Here is a 20,467-nt window from a genome sequence, read left to right on the forward strand (position 1 = left end):
TTAATTCACACTATGGTGAAATTTGAATTTTGTTGATATTTTCAAAAACAGTAGAATAAGAACCATAGAGGGAGCTGTTATGAAATCTGAACATCTTTAATCAATATTCACAAAAATTCACTAGAAATTCTCTTCACATTATGAAGATAAAAAAGGGTGGTAAAAAGATCAGATAACATACCCGTTTGAGTTGTAAGGTTCAGTAAGATTGGTAATAATTCCATTTAGTACTTCAGTTCTGTTTTAGCAAAAGATTAAAAACCAAGATGAACATGTTCACCTTTTGATTTCTCGGCCATAAGCTCCTTGAACACCTTGTCAAGCTCCTCAATCCTGCGGTTGTCACTGATCACAGCCTGCCTGTAGTTGTCATTGTTCTTGAGCTGTTTCAACTCGGCTCTCAGTTTCTGCAGCTCGACATTCTGGCGGACAACCACTGGGTGACATTTGATCCTCTCTGTCAACACCTTCATCTCCTCTCTCAAGGACACCTGAATGGGGAACAAGTAAAACAGTCAAATTACCTCACCCTCAACTACAACACCTTCATCTCCCTCAACGACACCTGCATGCAGGACGGGTCGAACGGTCAAACTTCCTCACCTTCAACCACAACAAACTGACTGCTAATGAAATTTTTTCACTTTGATATATGTTTTATCTGGCTAAGAGTTCCTCCCATTCCCCCATCACCCGAAATATGGATGAATGAATATATACTAAAATCATTAACAAAACCTAACACAACAATTACAAGAAAACTCACAAAAATAACTAAATGCCCCCAAATTAATTACAATAGATAGGATCGAACCACGTATGACAAGGGCATCAGGCACAGTAATGCTACAAATATAATATGGGGGAATGGAAGTAACTCTTTCTTTAATCTGTAATCATCATGGCTAGGTTGTTAGGTAGGTGTTAGGTCAAATGAGTGTGCAGAGAGTCTAGTAATGGAATCAACACATTGTACCATGAGAACTGAACCTGGGCCTTTAGTGTGATAAGCAAACACTTTTACCCTACGGCCACCATGAATGTAGTAATATTTGAAAGAATGCTATACTGGGGACACCATGTTCATCTGTATGTAATGACTAATTCTACTCACAATCTGCTCATTTTCCTTGGAGTTGTTTAGATCCTTTGCATTCTCGCCATCTCCCCCTGCCAGCCTTGCCTTCAGCTGAGTGATCTCCTTCTTCAGGATCTCGATGTCCTTTTCACGGAACTTCATCACCATTTCTCGTGACTGGTTGAACTTGTCCCTCTTCTTGGCCACATCTTCGAGGTCCTTAATCGTCTGCATTAAATTCTGAAACAAACAGATTTTTCAACCATGAGCCATCAACCATTCATTCTATGAAAAAACTATCACCTGTTTAAATGATCCAAAACAAAATGACATCAGTGAATGTCTGTAACATACCAAGTGAGCTTTATGTTGCCTAGCAACTGTTCATAATATGTTGTTTCCAAAGCACAAGACCAGGTACATGAAACAATATTGGCAGGATAAGATAGTGACATATCCCCTGACTCTATCTATCACCTTCTTTTCAGCTTCTGCCTTTTCTCGGAAGAACATAGATTCTATAAAGTTCTTCCTCCATTCGGAATCTCCTCCTGTAGTCATGGTAACCGGAGCAGAATCTGAAGCAGTAAGTTAGGAAAAAAGTTATAATTTCAATATAGGCCATCAGTTTCTGAGCTAGATGGTCTCTGGTCCAGTCATCAGTCAGCCATTACCATGACAATACAATTACTTGAACTACGTCAGACGTGTCTAAGCAGAAGTGCCAACAATTATAAATAGCATCTGGTGAGGGAGTATAAGGTGAGCGGTATTATTTGTGTCAGACCAAGACATATAAAAGTACTTTACAACCATGCAAGTTGTAGTATTATGGGATTACAACCAGGACTGTCAGGCTCTGAGTCTATATTGTCTTATCTGGGTATTCATGACAAAATTCAGGTGTAGTATCTCGAAGGAATTTTAAGACAAAACCAGTGCAAAGCATTCAAATTAACACAAGTAAATGTTGCACACAGACACACAAGCACCAAGGTATTCATGAAACTGAATATAAAGAATTGCTTGATAACATGAGACACATGACTAGCATAGTGATTGTCAAAGTCCCCTACCTGATCCCCCCTGTACTGGGGGTAGTTCCCGCGGTGCTCCCTCCATCTGGAACTGTAACAGCTGGTCCTTCAAGCGACGAATCTCAGCCTGCAGATGGAGGATATTGCCCTGGGTGTCTTCATTGACCACTGCCTGGAACACAGAGTTTCACATTAAAGACGGGCTGTTTGCCACTACTTCTGGTCTAAGTTTAGACAAGGTCTGGATGTAGTTTGTGAGCTATGAGAAGCAGGAAAATAGATGCAATAAAGTAATTATGAATTTCTTTGAGTGATAAAGTTATAACATGGTAATATCCAGCGAAACAAAGATTGCTGACTGTTTGAAACAGATTTGTTTGGACCGCTGATTGACCTGAGCATCTACCTTATCAACCTTAAGGCGACACATCATCTTAAGAAGTCTATAGAACTCAACTCAAAAATAGCTGTTAGTAGGTAAAATCTGAAAAGCTTTTCTCAGATCTAATGAACATAAATAGCTATAACACTGGCTCCCACTAACTGACTAGATTTGGCTAATTACCCTGTAAACTCACCTGTTCACCTCACAAATGGTTTGCAACTTCATGTAATATGTTTAGCTCCCAATGGACACATACATTAACCACATTTATATCATGACTTGGTTTCTGACTGTTTAGGCAAGGTTAGTCTAATAAAAAGAAATCTTTAAGATTCTAACTTTGGAATGTCATTTCACAAAGTCATAGTGTTATAAGATCTGTTTTTTCAGCCAAATGTATCTGTTTTCGGACTTGAGCATGAGTCAAGCACCACCCACATTTTTTTATATAAGTATGAATACACTACAGGTTACATTTGCTTTGAAAATATTGTGTATAAAAATGTTAAAGAAGAAGAACAAGGAGGAAAAGAAGAAGAAGGAGGAGAGGAGGAGATGAAGAAGGAGCAGAAGGAGGAGGAGAAGGAGGAGGAGAAGGAGGAGAGGAAGGAGAAGGAGGAGAGCAGGAGAAGGAGGAGAGGAAGGAGAAGGAGAAGGAGAAGAAGGAGGAGAAGAAGAAGTAGTTCCAAAGGAAGACTTTTTGCCTTAAGGACAGAGTCCAACACACATAAGCTGCATTCCTAAACCCACCTTGTTCTTGATCATCTTGGCTCGTCTAGCAAACTGTAGCGTTGACAAGGTCTCTCCAAAACACCTGGAAAGGTAGTCATAGTTCTAGTGTGTTTACATTTCTGAACCTAAAGTAGTTATGTACAGGAATGGGAAATAAAACTGATAGTTAAGTTGCACCTATATTCGGTTTGTCTCTCTATACATTAATGTTTGTAAGCTGTGTAACACTGCTGACTTACTTGGATCCAGGATGTATACAGGCTACAATATGAGTCTTAGCATTGCCGCCAAGGGAATCCTGAAACAAGAGAATGTGAAATAACACAGCAATCAATAGTTATCGCAACCAGTTCACTGTGAATAAGTATGGAATATACCAATGTCAGAAATCAGACCCTGGTTTCCAGTGTGACGAATGGACACTTTAACCTATGGGCTACCACACCATCCCTATCAGTTCAGAGAAAAGTACCTCACTGATGTAGACGTAGACCTATGTTCAAGTCCATGCTTTACATGAGTATAATTATGGGAATAAAGATCTGTTAATTGATGTCTGAGAGGCAATCACATCTGTAAAGGAGACTAATGGCTCATAATAGCATTGTTGAGGTTCAATGACACATATTGAATTGGAACACAAAAGCATGAAATCCAATAAGTTTTGGTTGCTAGATTCTAAACCAGAATCCCTCACAGATTCCCAGATTTTCATATATCACCCCCTCAAATGAAATCCATGAATAACACACTGTCGGACCCAAGCAAATAATGACAGTTTTGTACCCTTAAGAGGAAGGTAAGCTTTGAGTCTCTGTATGGGACGTGACGACTCTTGCCATGAGCTATGTCCACAAGTGACATCATGACATTTCCCAGAGTTGAAAGCGATTTGTTGATACATCCAGCCTCCTGTTGAAAACAAATCAGATGTAAGGCACACAATATCTAGCTCAGCACAAACTCTGTGTAAACGGATCAGACTTAACCCACACACTGCTAAAAATATCTGTAAATATAATTTTTTTAAAATTCTAATTATTCACACATCAATAAAATTTGGACTACCTAATGAAGGAGCAAGTGAGTATTGCTTTACCCTCCTTTCTCAGCAATTTGACACCAGAATCCTTGTATAAAACACTAACTATATCTTATCTAATGTAGCAAGATAACAGTAAAATAAGGTTGAGAGAAGACAAGGACTGATCGCCAGAGACTGATAAACAAATGAACAGAGCTGACAAACCATGTTTGAAACCAAGGGGCATAGTCAGGGTGAACTTTGAACTTAACCAATCTATGCTGATTCCTGCACCAAAATGGATGCAACTCCTTGAAATACAAAGTCTCACATGAGAGGACTGACCAGCTCTTGCTAAATCATACATATGGTTCAACCTCAACACTAGTCCTAATTACCTTCAGTCTCTGTCCAGCAGCATTGGTGTCCTTCTGTCTTTCAGACCCAGCCAGGTCGACCAGGTTTAGCTGTGACATCCTCACGTTCTGAACCCCTCCCTTTTGTTCCTACAGATCAAACACAACAGTGTCCTCATGTTCAAATGCTCTTTCAATGTGTTTATGAATGAACTTGAGTCAAACATCACATATTTTCTGATTTTAATATCTGACCCAGCAGCACAAGTGTAAGATTCCCACCTTTATCTCCCCAAATTTTTAACGATGAGGAAAAACTCGAGTGGCATTTTAGGAAGTTGAATAAGTCTTTGAGTATGTTCTGATACATTTAAAGAAACATTTAATAGCTCATCCTTATCAGATGAGGAGTATATATTCAGGGGATATGATAGTAAGACTTCCATCTATATCCCCCCTTAAATTTCATTCTTGCCAAATCATATCATGTGAATATATATTCCTCATCTGATAATGAGTTTTTAACATCTACCTTTAGATGTGTCTTAACATACTATAACACATTTCTATTGACAGTCAAAGAATGTTTTTCTCAGTGTTAAAATTTAGGAGGGATACAGGTGGAAAGCTTTCCAAAATATTTTTAAGCAACTCAGTTTCTCAGTATTGAAAGAACACAATTTGATACAATATAATAATGATCTTATGATGCTTATGGTAAATATGTTTGTGAACAAACCTTTGACTCTACAGCTAAGGTAAAAACAGCGTGGCTCCTTGAACTCTCTCTGTTCATCGACGTTGCTGCAACCCTTCTGTTGATCCAACCCGAGGACAACACCTGCATATCAACGTGAAGGACTTACATAATTCTCAGTAACTTACAAAGGACTTGCTATGCACTCAGTAATCAGGAAAGGACTAGGTACGTATTCAACATGTTCAATAAACACAAAAGGACTCACTCTGAAATCAATAGACTTGCTATATTGCCACTTAACATTCCAGTTCTTGTAGTACACAAGTGGTGGTAATAGTGTTATTCACAGATTGTGGTGAACCAGTAAAGATCCAATTCAACAAATCTTCCCTCACAGCACAACTCTGTCTGAGCAAGCCTGCATGGGTCATCCAATCAGAGACTCCAGACACATCAAAGGAAATTACATAACAGTCCCAGGAGTGGTCTTTGTTTTTAATTAGTTACATAATCCTACAAGCTGGAGACAGGTCAGGATGAACTGAACTTTATTACTTTCAGGTTGTGTTCCACAGCATTAGAGTGAGTTTAATTTTACACCACTTTTTAGCAATTTTTCCGCAAAATATCACGACTTCACACATTGCACCTGTGTGGGGAAACAAACCCGGGTCTTCAGCTTGATGAGCAAATGCTTTAACTCCCTGACTACCTCACCAGCCCCACTACATCACAACAGCCCCCGTAAAATAGTCACCTCTGGGACAAACAGACCAGTTATTGACATGAAGAGCAAAGTCAAACATCATGAAGGTATTAGTGAAGATAATGAAATTTTGGCTGGTCAGTACAGCTGTACAGGGAAAATTTGCCATCTCCTTATTGGGAGGAATCTGATAACACTAACCACAATGACTGAGCAATGTTTCAGTGATAACACCAGGTTACACCAAACTGTAACCATGAGGGGAATTTATACACAAGTCTTCAGCAAACCTTTACCTATATCCTACCAAGGGATTTACAGGACACAAATTCCAGTGTCCAACACACATAAAAACTGATAACGCAACGAAATTTATTAATGACAATATTTAAGTGTCTGGGACCCCTATTTTGTGGTACAGGACCACTGAAAATTAAAGAGGAGTGAGTGAGTGAGTTTAGTTTTACGCCGCACTCAGCAATATTACAGCTATATGGCGGCGGTCTGTAAATAATCGAGTCTGGACCAGACAATCCAGTGATCAACAACATGAGCATCGATCTGCGCAATTGGGAACCGATGACACGTGTCAACCAAGTCAGCGAGCCTGACCACCCGATCCCGTTAGTCGCCTCTTACGACAAGCTGAGTCGCCTTTTATGGCAAAATTAAAGAGGATGAGTCCCAATGACCCACAAATACAGGACTCAAGGTAAATCCCTGCTTCCTGCTACTAATCACACTGACTCCAGACTAACATGTGAGGACATCAGGAGCATCACTACACACAGTTGGTGTACAGTAACTATGCAACCATACCACAGTCAGTGAGTGAGTTTTATGCAGCTTTTAGCAATAATTCAACAATGTAAGCATGGGACACATACATGGGCTTCACACGTACACATGTAAAGAATCTAACCCGGATCTTTGTGTGATGAGCAAATGGATTAACCAACAGGCTACCCCACCACTCCAACCTTGTCCCTCTAACGACAAGGGATGGATGTTAGAGCCCAACATTCTTACCCAGAACTTCAACTAATGATGCTAATGTTGCCTTATCCTTTCTATAAAACAGGCTTAAAGCACATCTGAAAATATAGAAATATTGTTTTGACCTCATCACAGGAAATACTTACACCATATGCTTCACTCGGACTTGCCACAGCCTGCTCACTCAGGCCGTCAACAAACACGCCTTTCTTGATATTCTCACGGAGGTGAAGGCCTTCTGCTGAGGGGTCAAGGAGATCATACACACACTCCTGGTAGATCTCGAGGAAGGAACATCGACACAGAAACTGTTTTCTGTCCCCATGCTGCAATCAATCAACACGTTGACTAGGGACATATTGCACACATATGCACACAGGTAGTGGATTTTTTGTTGTTGATGTTCTTTAATGCTGCACTCAGCAGTATTCCAGTGATATGGCAGCGATCTGTAAATAATCGAGTCTGGACCACACTATCCAGTGATCAACATCATGATTTTTAAGCTAGAAAATTGGGATATGATGACTGTGTCAACCAAGTCACTCAGTTTGACCACCTGATTCAGCTTCTTGCCTTTTACAACAAGCATTAATTCTAACTTGGAACTTCACAGTTTACTCAGTGGAACATTTTCACTCTCAGAGAGTATATAAATAGAACACATGAATTGTTAAGTTCAGTGAATAATGTGAAAAACATTTGTCATCATCATCATCATCATCATCATCATCATCATCATCATCATCATCATCATCACTGACCAGCTCTTGTTCCCGGTTGATGAGACTGAAAAGATACTCGAAGCTCCTCGGGGTGACACCGCGCAGTTCATGCTGGAAACTTTCAGAGTCTTCAGATGGCCCTGAAGTTCAGAAATAAACAATCGAAAGGGAGTGAGCAAGTCTATAACTATTCGAAACAGTATTTTTTTTTGTAATCCAACTTAGGATGATGCCTTCTGACTTTCCAAATGAAACTAGAAATACCTTAGAGTGCATTCTAGAACTTTGTTACTTAACAAGTAACTTGGGTTCCTTAACATCCTCTGCTATAGTGAATACACAAAGCCATTTAGATGGTCAAATGTAACAGTAAAAAACACAGGTTATATTTGTGATTACACTCTCTCTGATAAGTACAGATTCTTGTACTTGTGATGGGTTTAGTCCCATTTGGGATATGTACCCACAGCCTCTTGAGTCAGGCACCTAATCGCCAGAGCATAAAGTCATCCATCTTTGTTAATCAACTACTGTGGCTACTAAACAATGCATTACTCTGCCATAGCACCTGCAACCTTAGACAAGGACAAAACTTTATTCTGAATGTGAAACACTGCAGGTGACTGTGTGAAGCATTCACGCCACACCTGTACACGGCCATATAATCTTTCAGGTGAAACGGTATACATGTACCACAGTATGAGTGGAACCGCCGTAATTTGCCTACCATAATACAGTCCCAAAATTCGGTATTTTCTGTTTGCGTACTATCAATTCTATCTTGTCATAAAATGACAGTCTTGTGCATTCAAAATAAGAAAGATTATTGTTATTTTTCCCTATGTTATCAAACAATGAAAGGTTTGGGTTTTGTTAATTTTCCGAGTTATGATCATGTCTCAGATACCAAAGCGAAACAGACCTCACCTAAGGCCTCATACCATACATGTACTATACCATGTTAACAGCATACCCTTTCACCCCTAATAATCTTCCACCTACCCAGCATAGTGAAGGTCTTTCCACTTCCAGTCTGCCCACTGCAAGGATGAGGAAATAAGGCTTTGAAACATGTGCATTTACAAGTGATGGTAGTCACAAATCAAGTTAAAATCTTCATGACTAATATTTTAGACACATTGGCGGGATATGAGTTTTTACGGGGTGTGTAAACACGCATGCATATTCCCTGATTAAGTAAAAGTTGTGTTAAATCTTCACAGCACTGTCAATATCAATGAAAGAAGACAAAGTCATCAATATCCCACACAATGGTAAAATACTCTTCATGAGTATGTCCACTTGTTACGATTATGTCTGATGTTTTGGTGTGAATATGTAGCAAAGTGGAAGGAGTGTACTGACAGCTGTATACGCAGGCAGAATGGAGCACGATCATCAAGTTCTGTCAAAGTCAAACGTTTCAAACTTGCCATGGTAAACACAAAAAATATTTTATTCAGAACTCCAAAACTTCCAAAGGGTACCAGTACACAATCAGACCTATCCATGTGAGAGGTTTGGTGAAGAAATAGTGAACTTTTTAAAGTTCTGACCTGGAAAAGAACACTACCACCAATTTTAGTAAAAGTCAAACTTGTCAACGATACCCCAAAACTATCTTATTTGGAAATCCAAAACTACAAAAGGGCACTAGTCTACCACCAGACCTATCTATATTGTTATGATAAATAAATTGCTGTGACAAAAGGTCTAAGAGTCCTATCTGAACCAGCAAACTACAACAGACAAGTCTAAAATATTCAATAATACACTGAGTAAACGATGAGCAAGTTATAATGAATCACACAGATTTCTAGCACAATGCAATGGAGTCACAAAGCTTAGGTAATGGGTTACAAATATACAGTATCAACTCACCAGAGTCTTGGCATTTACAGTGAGAGCATATATATACTAACTGGATGTAGTTTAAATGAGAGTCGTCAGGCAGACGGTGCCAATCTTGAGTGTAGGACAGATGACAGACAGATGACAATAGGCAGAGGCACACAACTCCAGTATAATTCCAAGTGTAAGTCTGTGTGTGATTTTCCGTTCACAAAATACAACAGCTAGCCTTCATATATACTGACACAGCATCAGGAGCATTAGAGCGTGGCTGTATCGTCATTCATTTAGAACTTTCTCAACAGCCGGAAGTCAACATGATAAACCAATCAAGGGAGGCAACTCTAGAGAACTGTCAAACAAAGTGTGCCGCTAAAATACTATTGCCACCGAACATGCATGATGCGAAATGTGACGCATAACAACTAGCACACAATCAATGATTATGTAAATGAGAAAAAAACACACTCTCATAATATTAAACACAAAACTTTGCACTATGTGATAATTACTGCTTTCTTTTGTCTGTTATAAATACTGTATGTATACCTGAACTTTCAATTTATCTGAAGAGCGTTTGTCATTAGAGAGTAGCCTTCATACTAGTAGTCTCTCTAAACTTAAATAACTTTAGTAATAGTCTCTATAGTACTCTTTAAACTAGATGACACTGTGCAAGAATTTAATTATGAAAACATTTAAAAAAAAATTTTCATTAAATACCCACATAAAAAGATCGATTAGCCAGATGTGATTTTAACTAGACTGGACCAGTTATTTGCTGGACAATGACATTCGGATGTGATTTTGGTGTCAAACCCTGGTCAAGTTTGTAAAATGATAAACAACATATATGATATCATACAAACAAAATCACTCATTCAGTCTAATTAATTTTGGACATGAATTTCAGAGAAAACAGTGAACACTCACTAAAATATGATTCATGGGTTGAATAATGAGTGTCGAAAAACCATAACCGATGATAATGACACAAGAAACATCATGCAAATGTATTTCAGAGATGATAAAAAAAGTTAAGTGACTGAAGTGACTGCCAGATTAGCACAGGTGGTTGTTGCCCTGCAGGTGCATCTGAAATATTGCTTTCTGGGTTGATATACACCCACCAGCACTGAAAACACACCAGTCTATAATTGTCCAGATTTCCATCAAGATGGATTTCCACCTAGTTGAAAAAAGGTTTAAGAAGCAAGTTTCTGTTCACAATATGAAACTTAACTCCAAAACATCTATGAGATAAAAACGCGAAACTTGTTCTAAAATTATCCTGTGGCCTTAACAGCAGGTGTATGAGAACTGATTTTCAATTCTTCACTCTTCTTCGCGTGAGTTAGTGAGTGAGTTTAGTTTTACACTGCACTCAGCAGTATGCCAGCTATATGGCAGCAGTCTGTTAATAATTGAGTCTGGACCAGACAATCCAGTGATTGACAATCTGCACAATTGGGAACCTATGACATGTGTCAACAAAGTCAGCGTGTCTGACCACCCGATCCCGTTAGTTGCCTTTTATGGCAAGCATGAGTTGCTGTAGGCCTATTCTACACCGGGACCTTCACAGGTCAAACAAGGACAGAGATGCTAGGGACAAAGAAAAGTGACAAAGAAAAGCTACAATGAGCATTTCTTAAAAAATTAAAATACAATGTGTCAGTATCGGTAAGTTTACAAATAAAAGTGCAAAAATGGAGATCTTTCCTTTGAAAATGACGAATAATTGATGAACGCAAGCAAATTCACTAAAAAATTTCACACAAAAAAAGTTGTTGCTACTGAGCGTTTTTCACAGGTAGCAAAATATGATTTTGAATAGCAAATTTGCTACCTCAAAGTGTCAATTTTGAACCCTGCCATGACGGGGAAAACTTGCATATTTGACGCACAAATGATCTCAAATACACACTGAATTTAACAGCTTGCATCATTGTTGATGCAATGCTACTGGGCCCTAAGTCCAGATAATCTAAGCTTATAGTTAACTGTTCCATGCCGATTAAATACCTGACCTGCCTTACCTTGTTTTTTGTCATTATTAAGTTCTGATTATGTCTAATGTTCTGGCATGTATTGAGCAAAGTGGAAGGAGAGTACTGAAAGTTTTTCAAGTTCTGCTCCAGAAAGGAGCAATACCACCAACTTAATTTAAAGCCAACCTTTTTGCCATGGAAACACAAAAAATATATTTCAATCAGAATTCTAAAACTACCAAAAGGCATCAGTTCACCATTAGATATGCTTATGTACGAAATTTGGTCAAGAGACAGTGAAAGGTCTAAAATTCTGCTTCAGAAAAAATAAGTACCACCAATTTGAGTCAAAGCAAAACTAGTTGCAATGGAAACTCAAAACATATTTCATTCAAAACGCTAAAAATACCAAAAGGCACCTGTACACTACCAGACCTATCTATGTGACATGTTTGGTGATGAAATAGAGTGAACTGTCTTTATGTTCTGCCCCAGACACATGCACAGACGGACCGACAGACGGAGTCCATATCAATACTCCCTGTAAAACATGTTTTGCAGGGGACAATTACTGTAACGATGTAGTTATTGTTATAAACAATACAATTACAGTTACTGAATTACAACAGTATTACAAAATTACAAAAAGATAAAAAGAAAAAACAGTATTTAAGTGTCTGGGATCCCCAGTTTGTAGTCCAGGGCCTCGTTTCACAAAGCACTAAGGTGATCATAATTCACTAAATGCCATGTTAAAGAATGGGAGTTAAGTTTACCCTTAGTAAAGATTGCTCTGTGAAAAGAACCCCAGGACTCCTGAAAATTAAGACTATGAGTCTCACAGACCCTCAAATACAGGAAAATCCTGGAAACTCTCATACCGTAACACGGTCTTTGCAGAGGTGCCAACCCCAAATTGTTGCAAAAAGTAGTTTCCTCTTTCAAAGTTAATAGTTCGACCATAAAATTAGTAGTCAACAAAATAAATAAAATCATGATGGATTCTGAGAAAAAAATGAATGATTATACGGTCACGTGATTAAAGTATTTCCGCCGGAACTAAATGTGTCATGATCATTACTGTCAAATCGCAAAGGTTATGAAATCAGATTCACTAAAATTACGTTTGTTACTTGCAATCATTCCAGTTCAAATATGTCATTAAATATGATGAATGGAAGGTACATGAAGTCCAAAAATGTATTTCATCTTTGAAAATTTATGTTTTTGTCTATATATCTGAATTTTAATGCATTTTATTCAAATTTTGTAGGATTTCCAGTGGAATCGTATTGGAGTAGTTTGAAGTTAAAATTCGTAGCGAGTACGATAAAATCGTACAGGTTGGCACCTGTGTCTTTGTGCTAAGGTTGTTTTGAACAACTCCATCCAGGGCTCCCACTTCAAATTTTTTTTTTATACAGCCAGATCCATTAGTGAGTTTTTTCGTGATCCCAGCAAAATATCTGAATGTCATTAACCAGTTTGCTATGCTGATCACACCAAAAGATCAATCAGAATGCAAGTTACAAACCAGTAGAAAGATTAGGTCAGTGAACTCAACTGCAGAGCAGCCAGTCACATAAATAAGAATGACAGTGTGAGAGGATGGAAAGTCATACTGGCATATAAAAGAAGGCCCTTCAAAATGTTTTCATGAAAACAAAGGTTATCTTTGTTTCTGTAGAAAAGTGCCTTGCTCATTTATTTCTTTCCTACATTGATTTTGGTGTGTAATATGTCAATACAATCACCAGCTTGTGAGAGCCACAAGAACACAACATTGGCTAAGTGAAGATCTATTGTGATTGAGTGGGTGAGTTCAGTTTTACAGTGCACTCAGAAATATTCCACTCAGAAATATTCCAGCAGTCTGTAAATAATGCAGTGTGGACCAGAAGATCCAATGATCAACAGCATGAGCAATGGTAAGATCGATCGATATAGAACCTTTGGAGGTAATGATAATATCAAAATTAAAGATCATTTTCAACCCCAAAGGAACAATTTCATTACATTTCAACAGAAACAAGTCTTTGATTCAAGCTAGTTTTGCAAGGAAGACAAATAAAGCAGGGTCCAGTTTCACAAAACTCTCAAAAGTCTAAAATCTCATAAATTTTCACATTTGTACCTCCTATATTTTAACACAGGAAGTATGAATCCCACAAGAAAAGTTACAAGATCTTTGGCTTACGACTGCTTTGTGAAATGGGGTCCAGGAACAGATGGAAAAGACACTCATATTGCTTCACAGACTTCTTTTTGATGCTTACAGATAGTCCATCTCTTTTATGTAAAATCTGCCATTTCATCATTTCAGCAATACTAATTTCAGATGACCAACATCATCACAATAAAGGAGAAGAGATTCTTGTCAAATATGTTTCGATTTAAATATTTCAGTTTTTAAAACCATTACCATTACAAAAGAGACACACACAATTTCCCCCAATCATGCACTGTTAGTTCAACTGATGAGTATTACTGCACTGTTAGTGCAACAGGTGAGAATTACTGCACTGTTAGTGCAACAGGTGAGAACTGCTGCACTGTTAATGCAACAGGGGAGTATTACGGCACTGTCAGCACAACAGGCAAGTATTACTATTAGTACATGTATGGGGTACTCACTAAGCAAAGATTGTCCCATTGTATCCATTGAGGCAGCCATCTATGATTCCCTTGCCAACAGCACAGAACACTGCTTCCTGAAATAAGAGTGAGTGTAGTTTTATATCGCTTTCAGCAATATTCCAGCAAATATCACAGTGGGGCACACCAGAAATGGACACATTGCACCCACTAACCAAACCTGGGCCTTCAAAATGATGAGTGAATGCATGATTAAGAAAGAGGATAGAACACCCCACCCCCTCCTCCTCAAATACATATATATGAACATGTAAAATATGAATATGAAACAAAATAAGGGGAGGTGAAATGGGGCTTAATGTCATATTTAGTTTATGGCAAACTTCAAAGTGCATGTATGCATATGTGTGGCTGCTTATACTAGCCCAGACCTAGGCTGGTTTTATCATGCTTATAGTTCTAGCTCACTGAGATACCATATCACAGCTAAGCATGAATACCCCACTTACAAACATAATACTGAGTCTGAGACAGCCAGTTCTTGTTTTACCCATTAATGCTGAGCACCAGGCCGGGACCAAGAAGTACCATATTTTAACGTATTTTGGTACGATGGTGGCTGGGGATCAAACCCTTGCCCTAACCACTACAGCAAGGAGACAATTTTCAACAAATGGAAACATTCTCCTGATAATAGTCTCCACCATTTGCCTGAAGGCTTGCTTGTACAATTAAGCAGGCTTGTACAACATGTATGTTGTAGCCGGATTCAGATGAAGCATTTGGGTCAGTCGTTAATACCAAACTGTTGAACTGTTTGTTACTCTTGAAACTAAACCTGGACCTGAGAAAAGGTTCAAGGTTTATCGACAGAATGAACATCATGCTGGATAAACATGATAAAAGATGATAAAGTTGATAAGGGTGCATAAAAAAAATTAAATTAAACATTTTTTTCAAAAGTGACAAGGACAGTGGGACTTTATTTTCAATTTTTGACAGAAAAAAAATTAGACGAGGGAGGAACACATTTTTATTCCTTTCTCTCAGAAATACAGCTTGGGAAGTTTAGCATGTGTAAATGAATTATAGATTCTGTCACACTCACAGACACTCATTCTTATAATGGACAATTGGATGATTGGACACGACCAAGTCAAAATTGTCTTCTTTGAAAACGGCAATAAAAGACTGCTATGCACATGAATAAAAGTGACGCACCAATGCCAGAGAAACATTTAACTTTTTACATTTAATGTAATACAACATACCTGGGTAATGTTGACATCCGCCACTTTGTCAAAGGAAAACACTTTAGCATCAGGCTTGGCACGCACTGTAACAGAGTTCCTTTGGTCGTCCACCTCAATGGCCCGTTGTGCTCCCAACTCATTATCTCCCTTGTCTGGAGGACGCACACGTACAAACACTTTGATGGAATCCCCTTCACTGACAAAATGAAAATGAATATCATGTTCTATCCTGAAAGTCATAAGGTGATCTGCCTGATCATAATTCAGCACCTGTGTTCAAGGAAAACTGTCAGAATGACAATGATTCGAAATAGATTATTAGAATATTTTCAGCACCAGGGTTCCAAATTATGGAATTAGAAGATAAATAGTTTTGTTTGTTCAGCTTCATTCAAATTCATTGGAATTCACCATAGGCAGATTCACTGTATAGCAGACAGCATCAGAGTGAACAAGAGTATTGATGAATCAATTAAAAAATGTGTCCAAACAAGTTTGAAATATTACAATGAGGCTTACAATGTTTACTAAATATAAAAACCAAGCGCGTTCAGTGTTACCATAGTTGCACTAAATGTCTATAAATAATACCTGGAATCATGGCCGCCTTTATCTGAAAATATAAAAGCATTCATGTCAATAAGTTAGCTAAGTTACTTGTGAACTACTGGGGTGCATTATGGGAGACTTTTTAACTATTACCTGTCACTCTCCATAATGGTAAGTGCATGTATTTGGTGAACTGAACCAGTGAACTTCATGAGTCCAATTTGTTATGGATTGATTGTAAAAACTGAAAAGTTTGATTATTACTTATCAAAACAACAAAATGAAACACTGAAAACATCTAAGCTTGAGAGCATTGTAGCTGATACTCTTGTATGTATTTGATGGTAATTCCAAACAGGCATAAGAGGGTAACTTATAGATACAAATTTGGCCAGAATTGATACTACAAGTATAATTGTGATATGTAGTCAACATGTTAAAGTGGTAGCTTGTAATACTCTGCTTGATTTTTAATATTGGACACGTGTCAGCCACTTGGGCATTAAAAAAACAGACTCTCTGACACCATAGCTCCACCACTTGAAACTCTAAGAAAGGTTTGTTCACATTTTACTCTCAAGGGTGGATGAGAAGATAGAGATTGACAGATACATTTGCGCAGCACCTTCTATGCGATAATACCCAAATAAGGCCTTTCTACAGAAGTTTTCAGTTTCCTAAAGTAACCCAATCTCACAAAGCAGGAACCATCTATACTCCACTTTGTTGTTTTCCTATTTTCATATTAGAGATACTAACTAGAATAATGAAAACAATGAATTATATTCAGCATTCCTACTACATGTGTTGGAAAAAAGCTGATTTATAACTGCTTATCGTGAATCTGAATTCATTTTGAAAAGGAAGGTGAGTTAATGGGATCTGTAAAATCATTTTAGCAACACTGTAGGTGGGATCATTTATAGAAAGTTTCAACACCAATATATATGTTCTTGAAAATGCTGTGAATCAAGAAAAATAAGTGAAAGATAACAGAACAAAAATCTAAATAAGCAAGTGATCTAACACACCATGATCAGTAAGTCAATGCTGAAATGATAAATTTATGGGCAAAAATGACATTTTGACATTTGATACCCATACTTGAAATCAAATCAGACCTTGCTGTGCAACAGCACTCAGACAACAAAGTGCATCCATATACTCTCAGTTCCAGGGGCCTGTAGTTCATTGGAGAAGTTGAAAATGCTTACTGACTGACAATTGGTAAATCAGTTAAAGGCACAGAAAGCTAGAGAATAAAATATCAGTGTGAACTTTGGAAAGGTTAAAATAGGAAAAAATCAAAGGGGCACTGATGCGGAGCAATTTCCGTGGACTGGTGTAAACTTTTGTTATTGTTTTTCTCCCGTGAGTACCCGGATGATATCCCAGAATTCGTGAATGGTTCGTGACCTCTGCTGCGCAGTCCGTATGCGCAACTGAGAGTTTAATTATAGACAGATCAACTAAGGTCAAGTAATTTTACTTCATTACAAAGGTATTATGAAAACAAATGAAACACTTTGAAGGTTAATCATCTGCCAGTGGTAGAAATGGTAAAAAACTATTAGGACGGGAAAATAACGAAGCAAATTTACGTCTCTAAATTTTGTCTCATAACACTAATTAGTTTACTGTCATATTTGTATGATTTTGAAATTTAATGAAAGAACACACAGTCTGCTTATACAAACTTATATATACATTTCTAACATGACAGCAACGTTTATACATTGTATAGATTGCCAATGTGGATCCTATTTTACACACATACGCGATCTAGTGTGTGTTTTCTGTCAAATAGATTCTTCTGAATGCTACAACAAATAAATTAAAATGCAAATAATGAATGTAAAACAGACTAATTTTATAGAACAATGTCAGGCTACTACCTTGTTCAGGAATGTATCCATCAATATCCACATAAAAGAACGATATTCCATTCATCTGCAGCTGGTAAATGATCCTGCTCTGTGTCGTGTGTCTTACAACAGTCGAATTTGCGAAAAAGTACCACACGGTTTCACGTCTTTCACATTGGTGAAAACCTGATAAACCTCTCATTGGTCACCCAAGATAGCACACCTGGCAACTAATTTTATGATGTCCGCCATTCGAAGTAATTTAGTTAACCAATAATGGGCAATCAATCAACGCAAGGGTGGTTAATTCTTTGAAGGGAGGATGTCGTTTTTACACTTGCACTTTACGACAGGGTGTAGTCAGTATAGATTTGTACATCTACACACACTGCCTTTTGACAAATCCGCTGTGGAAGATAAAAGTAATTAATCAATCAGTGTGTTATCGGTTAATGCTTTGATCGATGTTTGTTTTTGTAACTCAGCTGATAAACCCTCTTGCATCACTTACATGCACATATTACATAACATACAATACATTTGCCACTACAGACCTTAATTTATAATGTTGAGTATTTACACTAGACAGGAGAAGTGCCAAATGGGAACCTTTGATGAGTAACCAAAGTGGTGTTACTACTAATTATACCTGTTATAAAGTCATTAACTGACCATCCAGAGAATGATGACAAATAACACGTGTAGGTTTACACCATCAAACGCGAGTTACAGCAAGGAAGATGTAATCTGTGTCGCATGCAGCCTGAAAACACTTATGGGCTGAAACTGTTTTGAGGATACCAACGGAACTTCGTTACATAAGGAATACATACAGGCCTTTGCTGTGTACTTGGGTAAATAGGTTTACACGTAGTTTGGGTTTTTTTTACGTAAGATAATTTTCAGATTTCTCTGCCAAAGGCAAAGTCATCGTTCTTAGTTTACGAATTCTTATAAATTAACTGTGTGTTTTTATTATCATAAATAATAAACCGGGGTAGCTACGACAGCTACCAAAATTTACGTATGATATTTACTATCACAGCTGAACCAACAAAAAGACCATCAAAACTATCTAAATGTTAAGCTTTTGCAATCTTTCGGACTGAAACAAATGGCTTGCTACGTGCATGTTGACATCATATTTTCACATAACATGATTAAATATCGAGGTTAAAAACACAGAAATAGGATCAAATTGGATCAGTCAATATACCATCCAAGCATCCGAAAAACAACTACACTGCTGGGATATTTTGTTACGATCAGACAAGGAATATCATGGATATTTTTAAATAACGTCATCTGATGAGCATCCGGCCTCCTCACTTTTTAGGGTGAAGAAATTCTGCTAATGTGGACAGGAGCCCAGTCCTTTTGTCCCTCACGGTCGAGGGAGCGGGTGCTGACCAATTTGCAACTTGGTTTCGTAATTAGACCGTTGGCGAGAAACATTATTCGCTCCGCATCAGTGCCCCTTTAATTACCTTCTTCTGCAAACAACAAATTTAGGTTTTCTAATCTGAAAGAGTGCATATATGACCATGGAGCAGATTGTTCCAGAGTGTTCACTACATTACTGTATATTGTTTTGTTATATTTACTCATGACATTATCAAAACATTTTTCTTTTTTCACTAATCCCAGCTGAAATGCATTATCCCAGATCATGAAGATACACAGACAAAACATAAACATATAAACAAATACTTCAAATGATTTCATGCACCACATGCGTAGGAAAACTGCCATTTATAAACGGAATGAATTTTTTTAATGTTCTCCAATTCAAATTTGGGATGACAATGACAGGATAAGATATCTTGCTAGCAATGAAACTGGTCAGTATACTGACAAGAATACGCTGCCACAAGAGAACATTGGCAAGTTAATAAATGATGTTTTATGCCCCAAAAGCACTAGTATTCTATTCACAGTAAAGTTATTTTGGTTTGTAAACAGATTAAAATCGTTGCTTGTTATAACATGCCGTTACACACAATCAGCAAGATAACGCACAACGGGACGGCCAAATTATAATTCCAGCTGCATCCCACGACAAGTGACTTAAACGGACCTAAGCAAAAAAATAGGTTCCTAGGGCGTCAGAGCAGCCGGCAGTACGGCCGGGTGTCACCGAACGGTGCGAAAGTGACAGTTCTGCTGTCACCTGACATGGTGTTCCCAATTCATAAATCTAAACTATCGAGATGTGTTAAGCGGGGAATAACATTCTGCAATGATTAACAAACCTGACATATTGGAGAGTTAAAAAGTGAAAATTACAACTGTGTATTTTCACTGTGGTATCAAATGGCGGACTTTTCGAATTTAGCGCCCTCTGCGAGATATCGCGAGACTTCCTTACGAAATCTATCTCCCCTAGATCTTATTAATATATTTTTGCAAATGAAATGAATAAATGTCTGCACAATCAAAAATGACATCTAAATGTATAAAATATTATACAACTGTTTAAAATTAAGAGTTGGGAGATATCTGTTGCCGGTTTATGAACCACTGTAATAAAGTGTGTAAGACTGTTTTATTGTAGAATAGAGAGTGATTAAGAAAATAGCAGCGAAAATGAGCATTGTGATTGACAGTCTTGTATCTAAAAATAG

The 20,467-nt window shown here is 37.8% G+C and overlaps 1 protein-coding gene across 1 annotated transcript in view; it reads right to left on the minus strand.

The window, feature by feature from the left end:
• LOC137258023 (kinesin-like protein KIF15) overlaps positions 1 to 20,211 on the minus strand; it is a 37,414-nt gene extending 17,203 nt beyond the window's left edge. The window contains exons 1-16 of the mRNA XM_067795559.1: positions 20,096 to 20,211; positions 16,021 to 16,042; positions 15,448 to 15,625; positions 14,216 to 14,292; positions 8,742 to 8,779; positions 7,779 to 7,879; positions 7,161 to 7,340; positions 5,352 to 5,453; positions 4,655 to 4,762; positions 4,019 to 4,144; positions 3,472 to 3,530; positions 3,251 to 3,314; positions 2,155 to 2,287; positions 1,556 to 1,656; positions 1,115 to 1,318; positions 281 to 491 (exon numbers count right to left, since the gene is read on the minus strand). Of these exons, the coding sequence (XP_067651660.1) occupies positions 281 to 491; positions 1,115 to 1,318; positions 1,556 to 1,656; positions 2,155 to 2,287; positions 3,251 to 3,314; positions 3,472 to 3,530; positions 4,019 to 4,144; positions 4,655 to 4,762; positions 5,352 to 5,453; positions 7,161 to 7,340; positions 7,779 to 7,879; positions 8,742 to 8,779; positions 14,216 to 14,292; positions 15,448 to 15,625; positions 16,021 to 16,042; positions 20,096 to 20,102 (1,711 nt within the window). The 5' untranslated portion in view covers positions 20,103 to 20,211. The remainder of the gene's footprint in view (positions 1 to 280; positions 492 to 1,114; positions 1,319 to 1,555; positions 1,657 to 2,154; positions 2,288 to 3,250; positions 3,315 to 3,471; positions 3,531 to 4,018; positions 4,145 to 4,654; positions 4,763 to 5,351; positions 5,454 to 7,160; positions 7,341 to 7,778; positions 7,880 to 8,741; positions 8,780 to 14,215; positions 14,293 to 15,447; positions 15,626 to 16,020; positions 16,043 to 20,095) is intronic.
• Between the last annotated feature and the right edge of the window lie 256 nt (positions 20,212 to 20,467).

The sequence above is a fragment of the Haliotis asinina genome, chromosome 12 (assembly GCF_037392515.1).
Source record: "Haliotis asinina isolate JCU_RB_2024 chromosome 12, JCU_Hal_asi_v2, whole genome shotgun sequence".
Lineage (NCBI taxonomy): Eukaryota > Metazoa > Mollusca > Gastropoda > Lepetellida > Haliotidae > Haliotis > Haliotis asinina.